Source organism: Helianthus annuus, chromosome 16, assembly GCF_002127325.2.
Source record: "Helianthus annuus cultivar XRQ/B chromosome 16, HanXRQr2.0-SUNRISE, whole genome shotgun sequence".
Lineage (NCBI taxonomy): Eukaryota > Viridiplantae > Streptophyta > Magnoliopsida > Asterales > Asteraceae > Helianthus > Helianthus annuus.
In genome coordinates this window covers 168678621-168693066 of record NC_035448.2, presented here as the reverse complement: position 1 = coordinate 168693066, position 14446 = coordinate 168678621, and the positions used below count along the sequence as shown (strand labels likewise).

The 14446-nt window shown below is 37.9% G+C and overlaps 3 protein-coding genes across 3 annotated transcripts; all 3 read right to left on the bottom strand.

Annotated features, from left to right (window-relative positions):
• Window positions 1–3000: 3000 nt before the first annotated feature.
• On the bottom strand, window positions 3001–3681 carry LOC118487946. The gene is made up of 2 exons (XM_035984876.1): window positions 3579–3681; window positions 3001–3471 (listed from the first exon to the last, which is right to left on the bottom strand). Exons 1-2 carry the CDS (start codon window positions 3666–3668, stop codon window positions 3079–3081), a joined length of 483 nt encoding a protein of 160 aa, XP_035840769.1. The 5' UTR covers window positions 3669–3681; the 3' UTR covers window positions 3001–3078.
• A 553-nt stretch (window positions 3682–4234) lies between these two features.
• LOC118488301 lies at window positions 4235–5009 on the bottom strand. The gene is made up of 3 exons (XM_035985651.1): window positions 4778–5009; window positions 4465–4683; window positions 4235–4369 (listed from the first exon to the last, which is right to left on the bottom strand). The coding sequence occupies exons 1-3, from the start codon at window positions 4928–4930 to the stop codon at window positions 4235–4237; spliced, it is 507 nt and encodes a 168-aa protein (XP_035841544.1). The 5' UTR covers window positions 4931–5009.
• Window positions 5010–5156: 147 nt separating this feature from the next.
• Window positions 5157–14076, bottom strand: LOC110931203 (F-box/LRR-repeat protein 25-like). Its single transcript, XM_035985650.1, has 2 exons — window positions 13129–14076; window positions 5157–5210 (listed from the first exon to the last, which is right to left on the bottom strand). The coding sequence occupies exons 1-2, from the start codon at window positions 14074–14076 to the stop codon at window positions 5157–5159; spliced, it is 1002 nt and encodes a 333-aa protein (XP_035841543.1).
• Between the last annotated feature and the right edge of the window lie 370 nt (window positions 14077–14446).

Here is a 14446-nt window from a genome sequence, read left to right as displayed (position 1 = left end):
CTATTTTTTTAGTTTATATATTAAAATACAGTTACTAAATTACAGTAATATAATTCATAAATTTGCCTCTTGCTTCCCAAAATTCTAATACATTCAAGCACTAATATCATAACAATATGTTGATGCAGATTTTGTGTCCGATGCTTGTCGAATAGATTAGTTTTATTTTATGCTGAATTTGTAATAGTTAGTGAAACGGTCAAACGAACGTGTATAGACCCGCTCGTTTGAAGTGGTCAAACGAGAGGGTTGTTGGTTTGACTGTGTGTGTGTGTTGCTAGACAAAGTTGCTGTGTTGTCATTGGTGTCGAAGGATAAGGCATCGAAGGATTATGAATATCCTTCGATGAGCTCGAAAGATACCCATCGAAGGATGGACCTCGAAGGATATCGAAGGATATCATTCGAGGTATGTGAGTATCTTTCGAAGACTGTCTGATCGAAGGATGATGTTTCGACCAGTCAGTCTGATCCTTCGACCTGCAGCCTATGTTTTGGTATAAATACCAACACTTTGTCATTTGCAACATAAGAGTGAGAGCACAAGTGTGTGCTAGAGAGTGATAGGAGGTTTGAGTCCTCACCGGGAGAAATCACCACTTGATTTCTCCCTGGATGTATACTTCTTTGGTATTAGTTCGGTTGTCATGTAACCGGGCCGACTTGTAATGTTTACTACCGGATTAATACAAAGTTTGTTTGTTATCATCTCTCTTATCTCTTCCATCTTTGAACATGAACACGAAAATCACGGGTTGGATCCCGAAACCCGGACCTACAATTGGTATCAGAGCCATGGTGCCCGATTTAGTAAAACTAACCGTTTACTAAGTCACATGTGCTCTAGATCTGTGATTTTTGTGGGTTTTTGTTCAAGATGTAAAAAAAAAAAGGTGAAAATGAGAAAAACCCAGATCTGGACCCGGATATCCAGATCTGTGCTAAACCGGGTGTTGGGTTTTATGTTTTTCTCTAAAATACTCAAGTTTTCTTCATCAAAACAACGTGTACAAGTGTTTTCGTCGGATCTGCAGATGAACAGTCCTCCGTGTTCATGATGTTCTTGACAGCTTCAAATTTTCGAAAGATGTTGCTTGTCCATCGAAAGATTGAACAGATTTCGAAGGATCAAACAAAATTCAAATTTCAAATTTTCATGCTTCGAAATTTGCGAAAGTTGGTCACCTACCACATCAACTTTTCTGACACCTGTCGTACTTTCTGTCCTTGTGTCAGGACCATCGAAGGATAACTTTCGACCTCGAAAGATCATCCTTCGATCAAGGAGATTCGAAAGATGAACAGGAGTGCTCGAAAGATCATCAGTTCTTCGAAGGATCAAAAAGACTTCGAAGGATCAATTCTGAAGTGTACGAAGGATCAGCCATGTCCAACTTCGAAAGGTGTTCGAAAGATCTGTGACATGTGCTCGAAAGATGCTCGAAAGATATGTGACATGTGCTCGAAAGACTTCGAAAGATCATCTTTCGAAGCTGTCTTGGTGTTTATCTTTCGTTTGATGCAGATGTTTCGAAGGATCCAGATGTTGTGGAATTTTATGAACTCAGACAGTGTGTTGGGGTTAATCATTTAATTCACTTGGAGTCGGGTCGGGTGCTCGCAAGGATTATTCAAACCGGGCTTCAAAGTTTCAACATCAAAATTCGTACGGGCTTTGGGAACACGCGGGGTGATGCAGCATGATGAACACAAGAGATGATGAAGACTTGATGTTTGAAAATGTGGGGTAGTCACGGTTACCGATGCAATGACAAACATGGTAACGTGACTATTATGGGCCAAACACAACAGTTCCGCTTGGTGGAGGGAATTGGTGAATATTTGACGACAGTTTCTTTGAAGTGGAAAGAATCTGTTAAGGTTTAGAGATTTTACCAAAGAAACGGGGGGATAAAAATTTTCAAATGTTGAATTTCTTCGGTAAATCTCTAAACGCAATCTCAGGTGGTAGAGTTTATGATCTTCTGGTGATTCAAACGGTTCAGCGTGGAATGTTTTGCACAGACACTTGAAGATCAAGACTTGATGCAGTTGTTTAAGAATGGAACCTTTATCATATGCCGGTTGGAGTATTGGAAGATCAGCGGAAGATCGGTCAATTGATCCTTTTGAGGAAATTGCACAACACTCAACACGGATACGCGTACTTTGAGGGGGAAATCTTATACAATGAACATCAGGATACTACTTACCTGGATCATCGGTCAAGGGGGAATTTGTCTACACAGAGAAGATGAATACTTGGCTGAAGATTGATTGCAATTGCATTTTCAGCATTCGACAGCAACGGACAAGGGGGAATTTGTTGATGCAGATTTTGTGTCCGATGCTTGTCGAATAGATTAGTTTTATTTTATGCTGAATTTGTAATAGTTAGTGAAACGGTCAAACGAACGTGTATAGACCCGCTCGTTTGAAGTGGTCAAACGAGAGGGTTGTTGGTTTGACTGTGTGTGTGTGTTGCTAGACAAAGTTGCTGTGTTGTCATTGGTGTCGAAGGATAAGGCATCGAAGGATTATGAATATCCTTCGATGAGCTCGAAAGATACCCATCGAAGGATGGACCTCGAAGGATATCGAAGGATATCATTCGAGGTATGTGAGTATCTTTCGAAGACTGTCTGATCGAAGGATGATGTTTCGACCAGTCAGTCTGATCCTTCGACCTGCAGCCTATGTTTTGGTATAAATACCAACACTTTGTCATTTGCAACATAAGAGTGAGAGCACAAGTGTGTGCTAGAGAGTGATAGGAGGTTTGAGTCCTCACCGGGAGAAATCACCACTTGATTTCTCCCTGGATGTATACTTCTTTGGTATTAGTTCGGTTGTCATGTAACCGGGCCGACTTGTAATGTTTACTACCGGATTAATACAAAGTTTGTTTGTTATCATCTCTCTTATCTCTTCCATCTTTGAACATGAACACGAAAATCACGGGTTGGATCCCGAAACCCGGACCTACACAATAACCAAGCAAAATAACACCAAATAATCGGTTCTAAAGTTTAAAAGAGTACTAGATAAAAAAAGATAATAAACATCATAACTAACTACCTAAATTGTATTATCACTAATAGCTTCAACACTTGCATCTATGGGTATTGTGCTTTCAAAGTCTGGAAACTTTGTGCCAATGAACTCAAACATTCTTTCATATTTCTCCTTATCTCGTTTCTGTTTCGCCTCAAGTGCAATAACCTTATTTCTCAGACTTTCGTTCTCACTTGAGTCTCGTTGAGATGATTCAGCTACCGATTTCATCCAACTATCTTTTTTCCTCAACACGGGCCCAACACCAACCTCCCATGCTGATTGTATTGTTTTCTTCCTACCACAAACACTTTTTATGGCTTCTTTCTCAAGTTGATGCTCCATAGTAGTGGTAATTGTTATTCCTTTAGAATTTAATTCATCCAAGGCTTCCTGCTTATGTGCAATGATGTTTTCCTATCATAATAGAAGGTAAGAGAATAGTATTTAAAACTAGTAGCAACGCGGAATATATATTTGACAAAAAAATCACAATCAAAAGTTTTTAACTAGAAGATGCTTACATATTCAATACGTGAATTTTCATTTAGCCATCCTTGTTTCGTGGCATTGAAATGCAGCTTGTGATAAAGTTCTAACGGGCTAGGCGGCATCTGAGTCTCGGGATTTATCTAACATTATAAAAAATATAATAATGAAGATTAGATTTATTCTAAAAAGAGTAAAATCAATCTTTTTAGAGTAAACTGCCATTTTGGTCCCTGTGGTTTGGTCACTTTTGCCACTTTAGTCCAAAACTTAAACTTTTTGCATCTGGGTCCCTGTGGTTTCAGTTTTATTGCCATTTTGGTCCAAAAATGAAATCAGGTCATATTTGTCTTATAAAATCCTGCAATTTTGTCCTTTTCGGCAGAGGCAAAATGATCATTTCTTTTTTATAAATAAATACCATATTTTATAAGACAAATATGACCTGATTTGCCCCTGAGGAAAATGACAAAATTGCAGGATTTTATAAGATAAATATGACCTGATTTCATTTTTGGACCAAAATGGCAATAAAACAGAAACCACAGGGACCCAGATGCAAAAGGTTTGAGTTTTGGACTAAAGTGGCAAAAGTGACCAAACCTCAGGGACCAAAATGGCAGTTTACTCATCTTTTTATAACAGATATAAGCCTAAGAAAAACTCATCAAATTCTACTACTACGTTAACATCAATAATATATTGCATTATGAGTCGAAAGTCTAAATCTTACCGTTTGAAATGTATGATTGGCTATCGACCGAGAGCCCCCTCTGCTTATATTAACTTGTTTTGCTCTATTAGCTTCCATTTTATCACTATATTTCTATAAATAATAAAAAACGTCATACATGTTAGACCCGAAAAGTAAGAAAGTAATTCACGTATATGTATTGGATTTGTAAAAAAAAAATAGCATACCTTAGTTTTTTCTAACTCCCAATAGTCACACAAATGATTCCATTCTTGAATCGGGCAATCAGATTTCCTTTTAGATCTTGCTAGCTGCGGATTAGTTTTCCCTCCGTTCTTCTTCCAATGTTCACTCCATTTACCTCGGGTGCGTTTCCACTGGGCATGTAATCGAGCATTCACATACTCCATAAAAATGGTATTTGTTCGCAATAACTCGAATTTTCCCTACATCAAATCGAATACATTGTTAATGATAGAAACAAAAATGTAACATCATAATAGCTTCTAAATATTTAAAAGTAAAAATAATACAACTTACTTCTAGTTTCTCATACATCAAGGTTTTCGCATCTTCCGGTACTGATTCCCATGTGTGATAGTTCATCGGACAAAAATTGCGCATAATGATTCCACACTCGGTCGCAAAGTCTGTTGCTGAGGTCCCAATAAAGGATATTGTATGCTCATCCATTCTCAAAGGGATTTTAGAACCCTCAGGCAAATCCTTTAGAGTCCTATTGACGCTAAGATTTAAATTCGGACCGCGCCTCTTTGGTCAAATGAATTTCAAAGAGTTGAATGTACCGGTAGCTCCGGTGTTGGTCGAATTACGCTTGCGTCTGCGGTTCGGGCGCGACATTCTAGCAGATGCACTTCCCTCGGCTGTTGATTGAGTTGTAAGTACTCGAGAATCATCTTCAGACCTTGTTCTTGTAAGGACCATCATGAGTAACACGAACATCCACATTGTACTGCAAGAATAAATAATAAAACTGAGTATGGTAACTTTACAATATACATACTACACAAATGCAATTAAATCAAGCTGAAATTGTACAATTTGCTTAAAACAAAATGGGCCAGGTGGTCAAAATTCACCCAAAGTGTTTTTTTAGTAAGTAGTAGGGGTGCAAACGAGCCAAGCCGAGCCCGAGCTCGACCAAGCTCGGCTCGATTCGAGCTTTGTTTTCAAACCTCAAGCTCGGCTCGTTTGTATTTTCTTAAGCTCGAGCTCGGCTCGGGCTCGGCTCGTTTATTATCAATTAATTAGTATATGAAATTAAAATAATATAAATAATAAACTTTTTAAGCTCGCGAGCTCGATAAGTGAAGCTCGGGCTCGGGCTCGTTTACTAAATAAGCTTATTTTTAGGTTCGAGGTCGGCTGGTAAACAAGTTTAAATAAGCTCGGCTCAACTCGGCTCGTTTACACTAAGGCTCGATAAGGGTCGACGAGCCTAACGAGCTTCACATGCGAGGCTCAAGCTCGAGCTCGATAAACAAACGAGCTTTGTTTTTTGGCTCAAGCTCGGCTCGGACTCGATAAGGTTCGACTCGTTTCGAGCTTTTTCACGAGCCGATCTCGAGTAGCTCGCGAGCCGCTCGGCTTGTTTGCACCCCTAGTAAGTAGAACCTCCTAAATCAATTTATTTGAAAGTTTATACTATCACTGAAACAATATAAGTCTTACAATCATATTTGACACCTTAGTTAGTAATTACTCACCGAATAATTAACGAATTATGATAAAAGTGTTTTCATTTCAACAAAATCTGACCTAACTTGGTTGCTGGCCGACACGGGTTTCCGCACGGGACGAGTTTCGGATCACAACGGGTTTTAGGCCGATACCCGCACGGGACGAGTTTCGGTTCGGCTTTGTTTTTTTCGTTTGTTTTGGTTTAGTCGGTTTTTTCGGTTTCGATTTCGGTTTTTTGTTTATGTTTGGTTGGTTTATTTGGTTTTGTTTCGGTTCAGTTTTGATTTTTTATTTTGTTTTAATCGGTTTTTTTTGGTTTCGTTTCAGAGCGTCTTCTTCCAATAGGATTAATACTCATGCTATTACTAATTCTTTCAAGTCATTTATAACGATTGATAAAACAACGGAAAATGTGAACAATGGTGTAAATTGTCGACCCCGCGGCAATGCGCGGATTTCCAACTAGTGTCATTATAATAAATTTCATTACTTCATGATCAGTAATGTTTATACCTTTTATGTCATTATAATAAATTTCATTACTTCATGATCAGTAATGAATAAGAAATTTCATGACTGAATAGAAGAATAATACTATGTTAAAATTTCAAAATCAAATTAACTCAAAAAACATAAACGAACAGAACCATATTACCAATTGATACGAACTTTACGAACTCAACAAAGTGGTGATTTGTTACCTGGTTTTGCAATAGTATAATATAGAAGGTGATTTGTGGGTGATGCTTCGCAGCAGTAAGAACTCGTCGGCAACGGAATCCTGGATATTCATTATGCGATTTCAATTGAGGGATTAAAATGGAATGAGATCCCGATTCTTTCGCCAGTTTGTGATTCGTGAGCCCTAATATTTTGGGAATTCCCGCCTCTTCTTTTAAGAATCCCGCTTCTCCCAAAAACTTAAGGTTTTTTCTATGAATAATGATTTCATGATTTGTTAGGTTTGCTGGTTGAATAAATACCCCAAAAACTTAAGGGTTCTTAACATTGTAACAATTTCTATTATAATTAACAAGTTTAAATGAAAGTGTCGATATAATACTTTTTTTTCTTTAGTTAAGCTAAATATATAAATATTGAATTTGACCAATTCATGATTCTCACATACGAAGCTTATAATAATACTAATAATAATAATAATAATAATAATAATAATAATAATAATAATAATAATAATAATAATAATAATAATAATAATAATAATAATAATAATAATAATAATAATAATAATAGTAATAATAATAATAGTGATAAAAGGTTGATATGAATTATATTGAATCGTATATCTTTTTGTGAGTAGGTTAGGGTTATCTAGAAATCTCGTGGCTCGGAGCTTTATCGGATTTAATTCGGACAAAAGGCTTGGTATAGTTCAGTTTAAAACTAGCTCGGCTCGGTTAGAAAGCGAGCCTAGCTCAGCTGGTTCGTAACAAGCCGGATTAGCCCACTTTGGCTCGCTCGTTAGCTCAGATTATTTTACCTTTAGTTTGTTCTATTTGTATACACATACAATATAATATAAAGTTTGGTTATTATTTGTAGGAATTTAGGAATTAAGTTGGATATCTTTGGCATATATGCGGTTTATAATTGAATTTCCTTGTTTCGACAATTACTAACGGTCGATAGGTTTCATAAATAGTCTTGTGTTAGTTTAACCTCTTTTAATCTTAGATATTGATTTTCTGCCTTTTATTGTTCTTTAAGAATGTCTGAATTAACCACAGCATACAAGAGACTGAATATAAGTCTCTAACCTCAATACCTGATATGGTTTGTTTCAAGTATTGTGAGGACTAATCTTGAGTCTATAACATACCAGAGAGTAAATATAAGTCCCAAATAATACTGCAAAACAAAGATCTTTAAGGCTGATTTTTAGTCCTTCATACTTCTCATAAAATGGTAGAATTTATATTAACATAACTAGAGAGTGAAAATTAGTCGTTGAACATTTCCTATACCAAAAGGCATTCAAGACTGAATATTTTCAGTCCCAAATACATTTCTTTTATATTAGAGACTGAAGAATAGTTTCAAATACATTTGTACCATATTTCATTATATAGGAAATATATTTGCGACTGAAATTTAGTCTCAAATAAGGCACCTATATATCAGCGACTGAATATTAGTTGCTAAAATGTGTTGTGTAAACATTAGTCCCCAATGTTATCAGTAACTGAAAATCAGTCCCAGATACGATATATGTGAGACTGAAACATCAGTCTCTGATAATTTAGTCCCTACTGCTCACTTTTTTTGTAGTGCTATCGAGCTGTCTTTGATCGAAAGATGGTCTTTCGATGTCGAAGGATATCTTTCGAAAGCTTCTGACACACTGACACAAAGTTGACGGGTAGGTGGGAAAGGTGATGGGTTGGTGCACAACTTTCGGCAGAAGGTATGTGCAGACACAACTTTTCTCCAACTTTGAAAATGTTACCCAAAATGGACAACCCTATCCAGAAAACAGTCACCGGAATAATGACCGGAATTTGGCCGGAAATTACAAAGTTCCTTAAAAACAAGTTTTAAGTTATCCAACCCAACCTTGAACACTCCCGAAAGGTTTAGAACGCGTTTTTATATTTAAAAATGCAAGAAAACCAACAAAAACGGGTGCTAAACCAAGTGTCCAAACACACCAAGAACTTGAACAAACCCGGTTTTAAACAAGGTAAAGAGCCACGGCTCTGATACCACTTGTAGGTCCCTCTCGGAGGATGACGAACCTAAACCTTGTTATACAAACCCACTAGCGAGTGCGGAAACCAAGCTAGCAAGCAAACCGAGATGAAACAAGCATAAACACAAACACACAAAGGTTCACCGATTAACACCACTTGTATTAATACGAATGAAGGTTCCGGTTACAAGCACAATGTTTACAAATGTGTTTTGCAAACTCTCAAAGTGTGTGTGTGTGTTTCGGACAGAATGCTCTCAAGTGTCTCTCTTGTGTTATCTGTCTCTAAGTGTCTAAACTGAAATGAACACACTGCATGGGTATTTATACCCATACACAGCAGGTCTGACCGAAGGATCCGATAGATGTCTCGAAGGATCATCTATCGGTGTTGAACCTGTCGAAGGATCAGGAATACTGATCGAAAGATCATCTTTCGATCAGACTTCCATCGAAGGGTTCACAGTGACCTCGAAGGTTGATCTGTCGAGGTCCATCCATCGAAGGTTCAACTTTCGAGCTCATCGAAGGATCTAACTATCCTTCGATGAGATATCCTTCGAACCAGACATGTTACATTCATAAGCTAACTGTTTGGCCAAGTCAAACTAGGAGGATAGTTGACTTGGTCAAACTTACAAGGCTAACTTAGACATCGTTTTACATCGAGACTGAATGCAGACAAAGTACAGACACAAGTGCACCAACACAAGTGCATATTACGAATATGATCTTTCTTGCTTAGATTTAGTGTACAAATAGATTAGTTTGTATACCATGCATATGTGCATGTTAATGTGATTTGAATTGTATTTTGTAAATATAATACAAATAGTTTTCTTTTACACACACAAGTTCACAATATGTATATAATGTGATTGTGTTCGAATTTGTTGTGAAAAACACATTAGTTTACATAGTGTTTCAAAATTATTATGTAGTTAATATCGCTGATATATCGTCGGTTATCGGTCCCCTAGTGAGATATCGGTGTAAAATATCAATCAGATTATCGGTACCGATATTATCGACTATATTGACAGATACCGGACCCATTTGACTGACATATTGCCAATTTTCCCGATATCAGTACCTTTCTTCATACTTCTACCATTCGTTTTTCTTCTTATTATTGCTATCATGGTTTAAAAAACGGTTGAGGCAAGGCGCCCAAAAAACGAGTTTGAGCCAGGGGGTTATTTTATACCTGCGCTGCGCCTCAACGGACTGAGGCGCTAAGAAAAGTTGCGCCTCGTGGGATTTTGATGCTTGTTTTTGACTGTTATTGTCATTTTCAAACATTTCATATCTTTTTTTATGTGTGTTTTTTATGTTTTTGATAAATATTATGATAAAATTAGTTAGTATTTTATTTTTTATAAGGTATATAATTTTTATATTTATTTTTTAATCCGCCTCGGGCATACGCCTCGGTTCGCCTTGAGGCGTATGACTTGTGAGGCAAAGGAAAAACACCTCGAGGCACGATTCCGTACTTTTAAACCTTGATTCCTATTAGTGTTTTAAGTCTTAATTTCTAATTGTTAGTGTTAAATGTTAGTGTTTTAAGTCTTAATTTCTAATTGTTAGTGTTAAATGTTAGTGTTTTAATTCTTAATCAGTTCCTACATGCTAAAGTTGTTAGTGTTTTGCAAGTTGAAAAAGGTTAATTTGTTAATGGCAGGATAGTATACTGAATTGTTAGTGTTAAATTGCTAAATATATAAATTCAGTATGATATTAAATTACCGATATGGCGATATACTACCGATATCCCACCACATTTACCAATACCTCATATATCGGTCCTTGACCAATATCAGATTTTTTACCGCATTACCTGCTTAATTGTTACATGTTACTTTCAGCATCAGGTTCACATGTGCATCCGTACATGTCACCAGTTGCAAGTTTCATAATAGTTAAAAACTTATTAAACAAGAATTTGTAAAAGAATTTAAACTGACCTTACCAGCAACCAGACAATGATTTCTTCATGCTGCAGACAGGATCAAAACACTAATAACGGAACCGCAAAGGTGTTGGATTCAAATCGATATGAATCTTAAGAGCCGGAGAGCTGCGACTGAAATACTCGAAAACACCGGAAAACCCAGTCAAGGAATGCGGTAGCCAGTGGCCTGAAACCACAGTCAAACTCTGCAGACTTGTGAAAGGGCAATTTCGTCTTTCACACAATTCTGGGAACATAGAAAGAAGCTTTGTTGATGCAGATTTTGTGTCCGATGCTTGTCGAATAGATTAGTTTTATTTTATGCTGAATTTGTAATAGTTAGTGAAACGGTCAAGCGAACGTGTATAGACCCGCTCGTTTGAAGTGGTCAAACGAGAGGGTTGTTGGTTTGACTGTGTGTGTGTGTTGCTAGACAAAGTTGCTGTGTTGTTATTGGTGTCGAAGGATAAGGCATCGAAGGATTATGAATATCCTTCGATGAGCTCGAAAGATACCCATCGAAGGATGGACCTCGAAGGATATCGAAGGATATCATTCGAGGTATGTGAGTATCTTTCGAAGACTGTCTGATCGAAGGATGATGTTTCGACCAGTCAGTCTGATCCTTCGACCTGCAGTGTTTGTTTTGGTATAAATACCAACACTTTGTCATTTGCAACATAAGAGTGAGAGCACAAGTGTGTGCTAGAGAGAGAATGGAGGTCTGAGACCTCACCGGGAGAAATCACCACTTGGTTTCTCCCCGGATGTATACTTCTTTGGTATTAGTTCGGTTGTCATGTAACCGGGCCGACTTGTAATGTTTACTACCGGATTAATACAAAGTTTGTTATGTTTATCCTCTCTTATCTCTTCCATCTTTGAACATGAACACGAAAATCACGGTTTCGGTCCCGAAACCCGGACCTACAATTGGTATCAGAGCCATGGTGCCCGATTTAGTAAAACTAACCGTTTACTAAGTCACATGTGCTCTAGATCTGTGATTTTTATGGGTTTTTGTTCAAGATGTAAAAAGGTGAAAATGAGAAAAACCCAGATCTGGACCCGGATATCCAGATCTGTGCTAAACCGGGTGTTGGGTTTTATGTTTTTCTCTAAAATACTCAAGTTTTCTTCATCAAAACAACGTGTACAAGTGTTTTCGTCGGATCTGCAGATCTCACCGTCACCGTGTTCTTGATGTTCTTGACAGCTTCAAATTTTCGAAAGATGGTGTTTTGTCCATCGAAAGATTGAACAGATTTCGAAGGATAAAACAAAATTCAAATTTCAAATTTTCATGCTTCGAAATTTGCGAAAGTTGGTCACCTACCACATCAACTTTTCTGACACCTGTCGTACTTTCTGTCCTTGTGTCAGGACCATCGAAGGATAACTTTCGACCTCGAAAGATCATCCTTCGATCAAGGAGATTCGAAAGATGAACAGGAGTGCTCGAAAGATCATCAGTTCTTCGAAGGATCAAAAAGACTTCGAAGGATCAAGTCTGAGGTGTACGAAGGATCAGCCATGTCCAACTTCGAAAGGTGTTCGAAAGATCTGTGACATGTGCTCGAAAGATGCTCGAAAGATATGTGACATGTGCTCGAAAGACTTCGAAAGATCATCTTTCGAAGCTATCTTGGTGTTTATCTTTCGTTTGATGCAGGTGTTTCGAAGGATCCAGATGTTGTGGAATTTTATGAACTCAGACAGTGTGTTGGGGTTAATCATTTAATTCACTTGGAGTCGGGTCGGGTGTTCGCAAGGATTATTCATACCGGGCTTCAAAGTTTCAACATCAAAATTCGTACGGGATTTGGGAACACGCGGGGTGATGCAGCATGATGAACACAAGAGATGATGAAGACTTGATGTTTGAAAATGTGGGGTAGTCACGGTTACCGATGTAATGACAAACATGGTAACGTGACTATTATGGGCCAAACACAACAGTTCCGCTTGGTGGAGGGAATTGGTGAATATTTGACGACAGTTTCTTTGAAGTGGAAAGAATCTGTTAAGGTTTAGAGATTTTGCCAAAGAAATGGGGGGATAAAAATTTTTTCATTTGTTGAATTTCTTCGGCAAAATTCTAAACGCAATCTCAGGTGGTAGAGTTTATGATCTTCTGGTGATTCAAACGGTTCAGCGTGGAATGTTTTGCACAGACACTTGAAGATCAAGACTTGATGCAGTTGTTTAAGAATGGAACCTTTATCATATGCAGTGTTTGTTTTGGTATAAATACCAACACTTTGTCATTTGCAACATAAGAGTGAGAGCACAAGTGTGTGCTAGAGAGAGAATGGAGGTCTGAGACCTCACCGGGAGAAATCACCACTTGGTTTCTCCCCGGATGTATACTTCTTTGGTATTAGTTCGGTTGTCATGTAACCGGGCCGACTTGTAATGTTTACTACCGGATTAATACAAAGTTTGTTATGTTTATCCTCTCTTATCTCTTCCATCTTTGAACATGAACACGAAAATCACGGTTTCGGTCCCGAAACCCGGACCTACAAGCTTCAACGCTTCTAAGTTTATGGTAAGAGACTTTGCCTTATAGAGTTGTTGGAACGTCTTCATCATCAACTCAAGTAACATAGAATGCTCCTCAATAGATCTACTATAGATAGTTTGAAAATTTACTGTATTTAATGAGTTGAGATCTTTGGCTGATAACGAAAACCGAGCAATGCCGTTATACGTGAACAATGAAAGCTTTGGTGCGGAGACCACAAACTCACACGAATGATAAATACCGATCAAGTATAGACTCTCTAACTCACTTGACTTGATTATGAAAGTATCAATATCAGATAACGTACAGTCATACAACGCAAGAGTTTTCAGATTCGGAAATCGGGAAAACAGATCAACAGACTTACTTGCATCATCATTAACAAGTTGTAACGTGAATGTAACACGTTTAATAGTTAGAGTGGTTAGAGCCGGAAAATCCCATGTCAGAGATGGACTGATTTTAAGCCCAAAATCAATGTTCAGAGAAAGGTGTTGGAGATATCGAGATCTAAGCAAAGATGAATCAAATCCGCCACGTCGTGTTAGCTTATCACCCGAGAATTCAATCTTTAGCTTCCGGGTCTTGTGCGACATCGCATAGAGTATGATCTTTTTAAGAAGCCGAAGAGTGATTGAATTTGATCGGAACGCGATGGTGGAAAGCTCCGTAACGTCATCACGCTTAGATAGAAAGCGGTGCGTGAAATTGGGGAATTTAGACCCACTTACCTCATCGGGAGATGGACCGATCTCGAAGTTCAAATGCGGGTGCGATTTCCATGTATTTTTCCACCTTTGTGATAGAAGACTACTTTGAACAACAGATCGAGTATCTATGAACGAAAAAATGTGATGGATCACACCATCTGGCAATCGGGTGATCCGATCAACGTCCGACAGTTCCCTAGCCCTACGTCTAACCTTCGATGAGTTCCTCCGAACCATTTTTTAGAGACAGATGCAACGATCCCCGATGGATTTCGTTGTTCACGAAAGAAAGAAAGAAACGCAATGTAGAATGGGTTAGGGTGTGTGTGCCTTTGCGTTGGATAAAGGATTTGGAAGAAAGTGATTTGGAGCCCTAATTCTGTATAAGCGTCTGATTTTTGGTTTTGGGGCTGCATATTGACGATTAGCAGTTTTATTTACTTACGCTTTGTAGCTCTGGGTTCATTGAACTTGGACAAATATGGATACCGTCGGAAATGTGCATATACCGTGGATTATATTTGCTATTCAATTGTTACACGTTACTCAATACTCACACAAATCAGTTAATAGATCACCAGATATACGAAGATGGTTAGCCTTTACT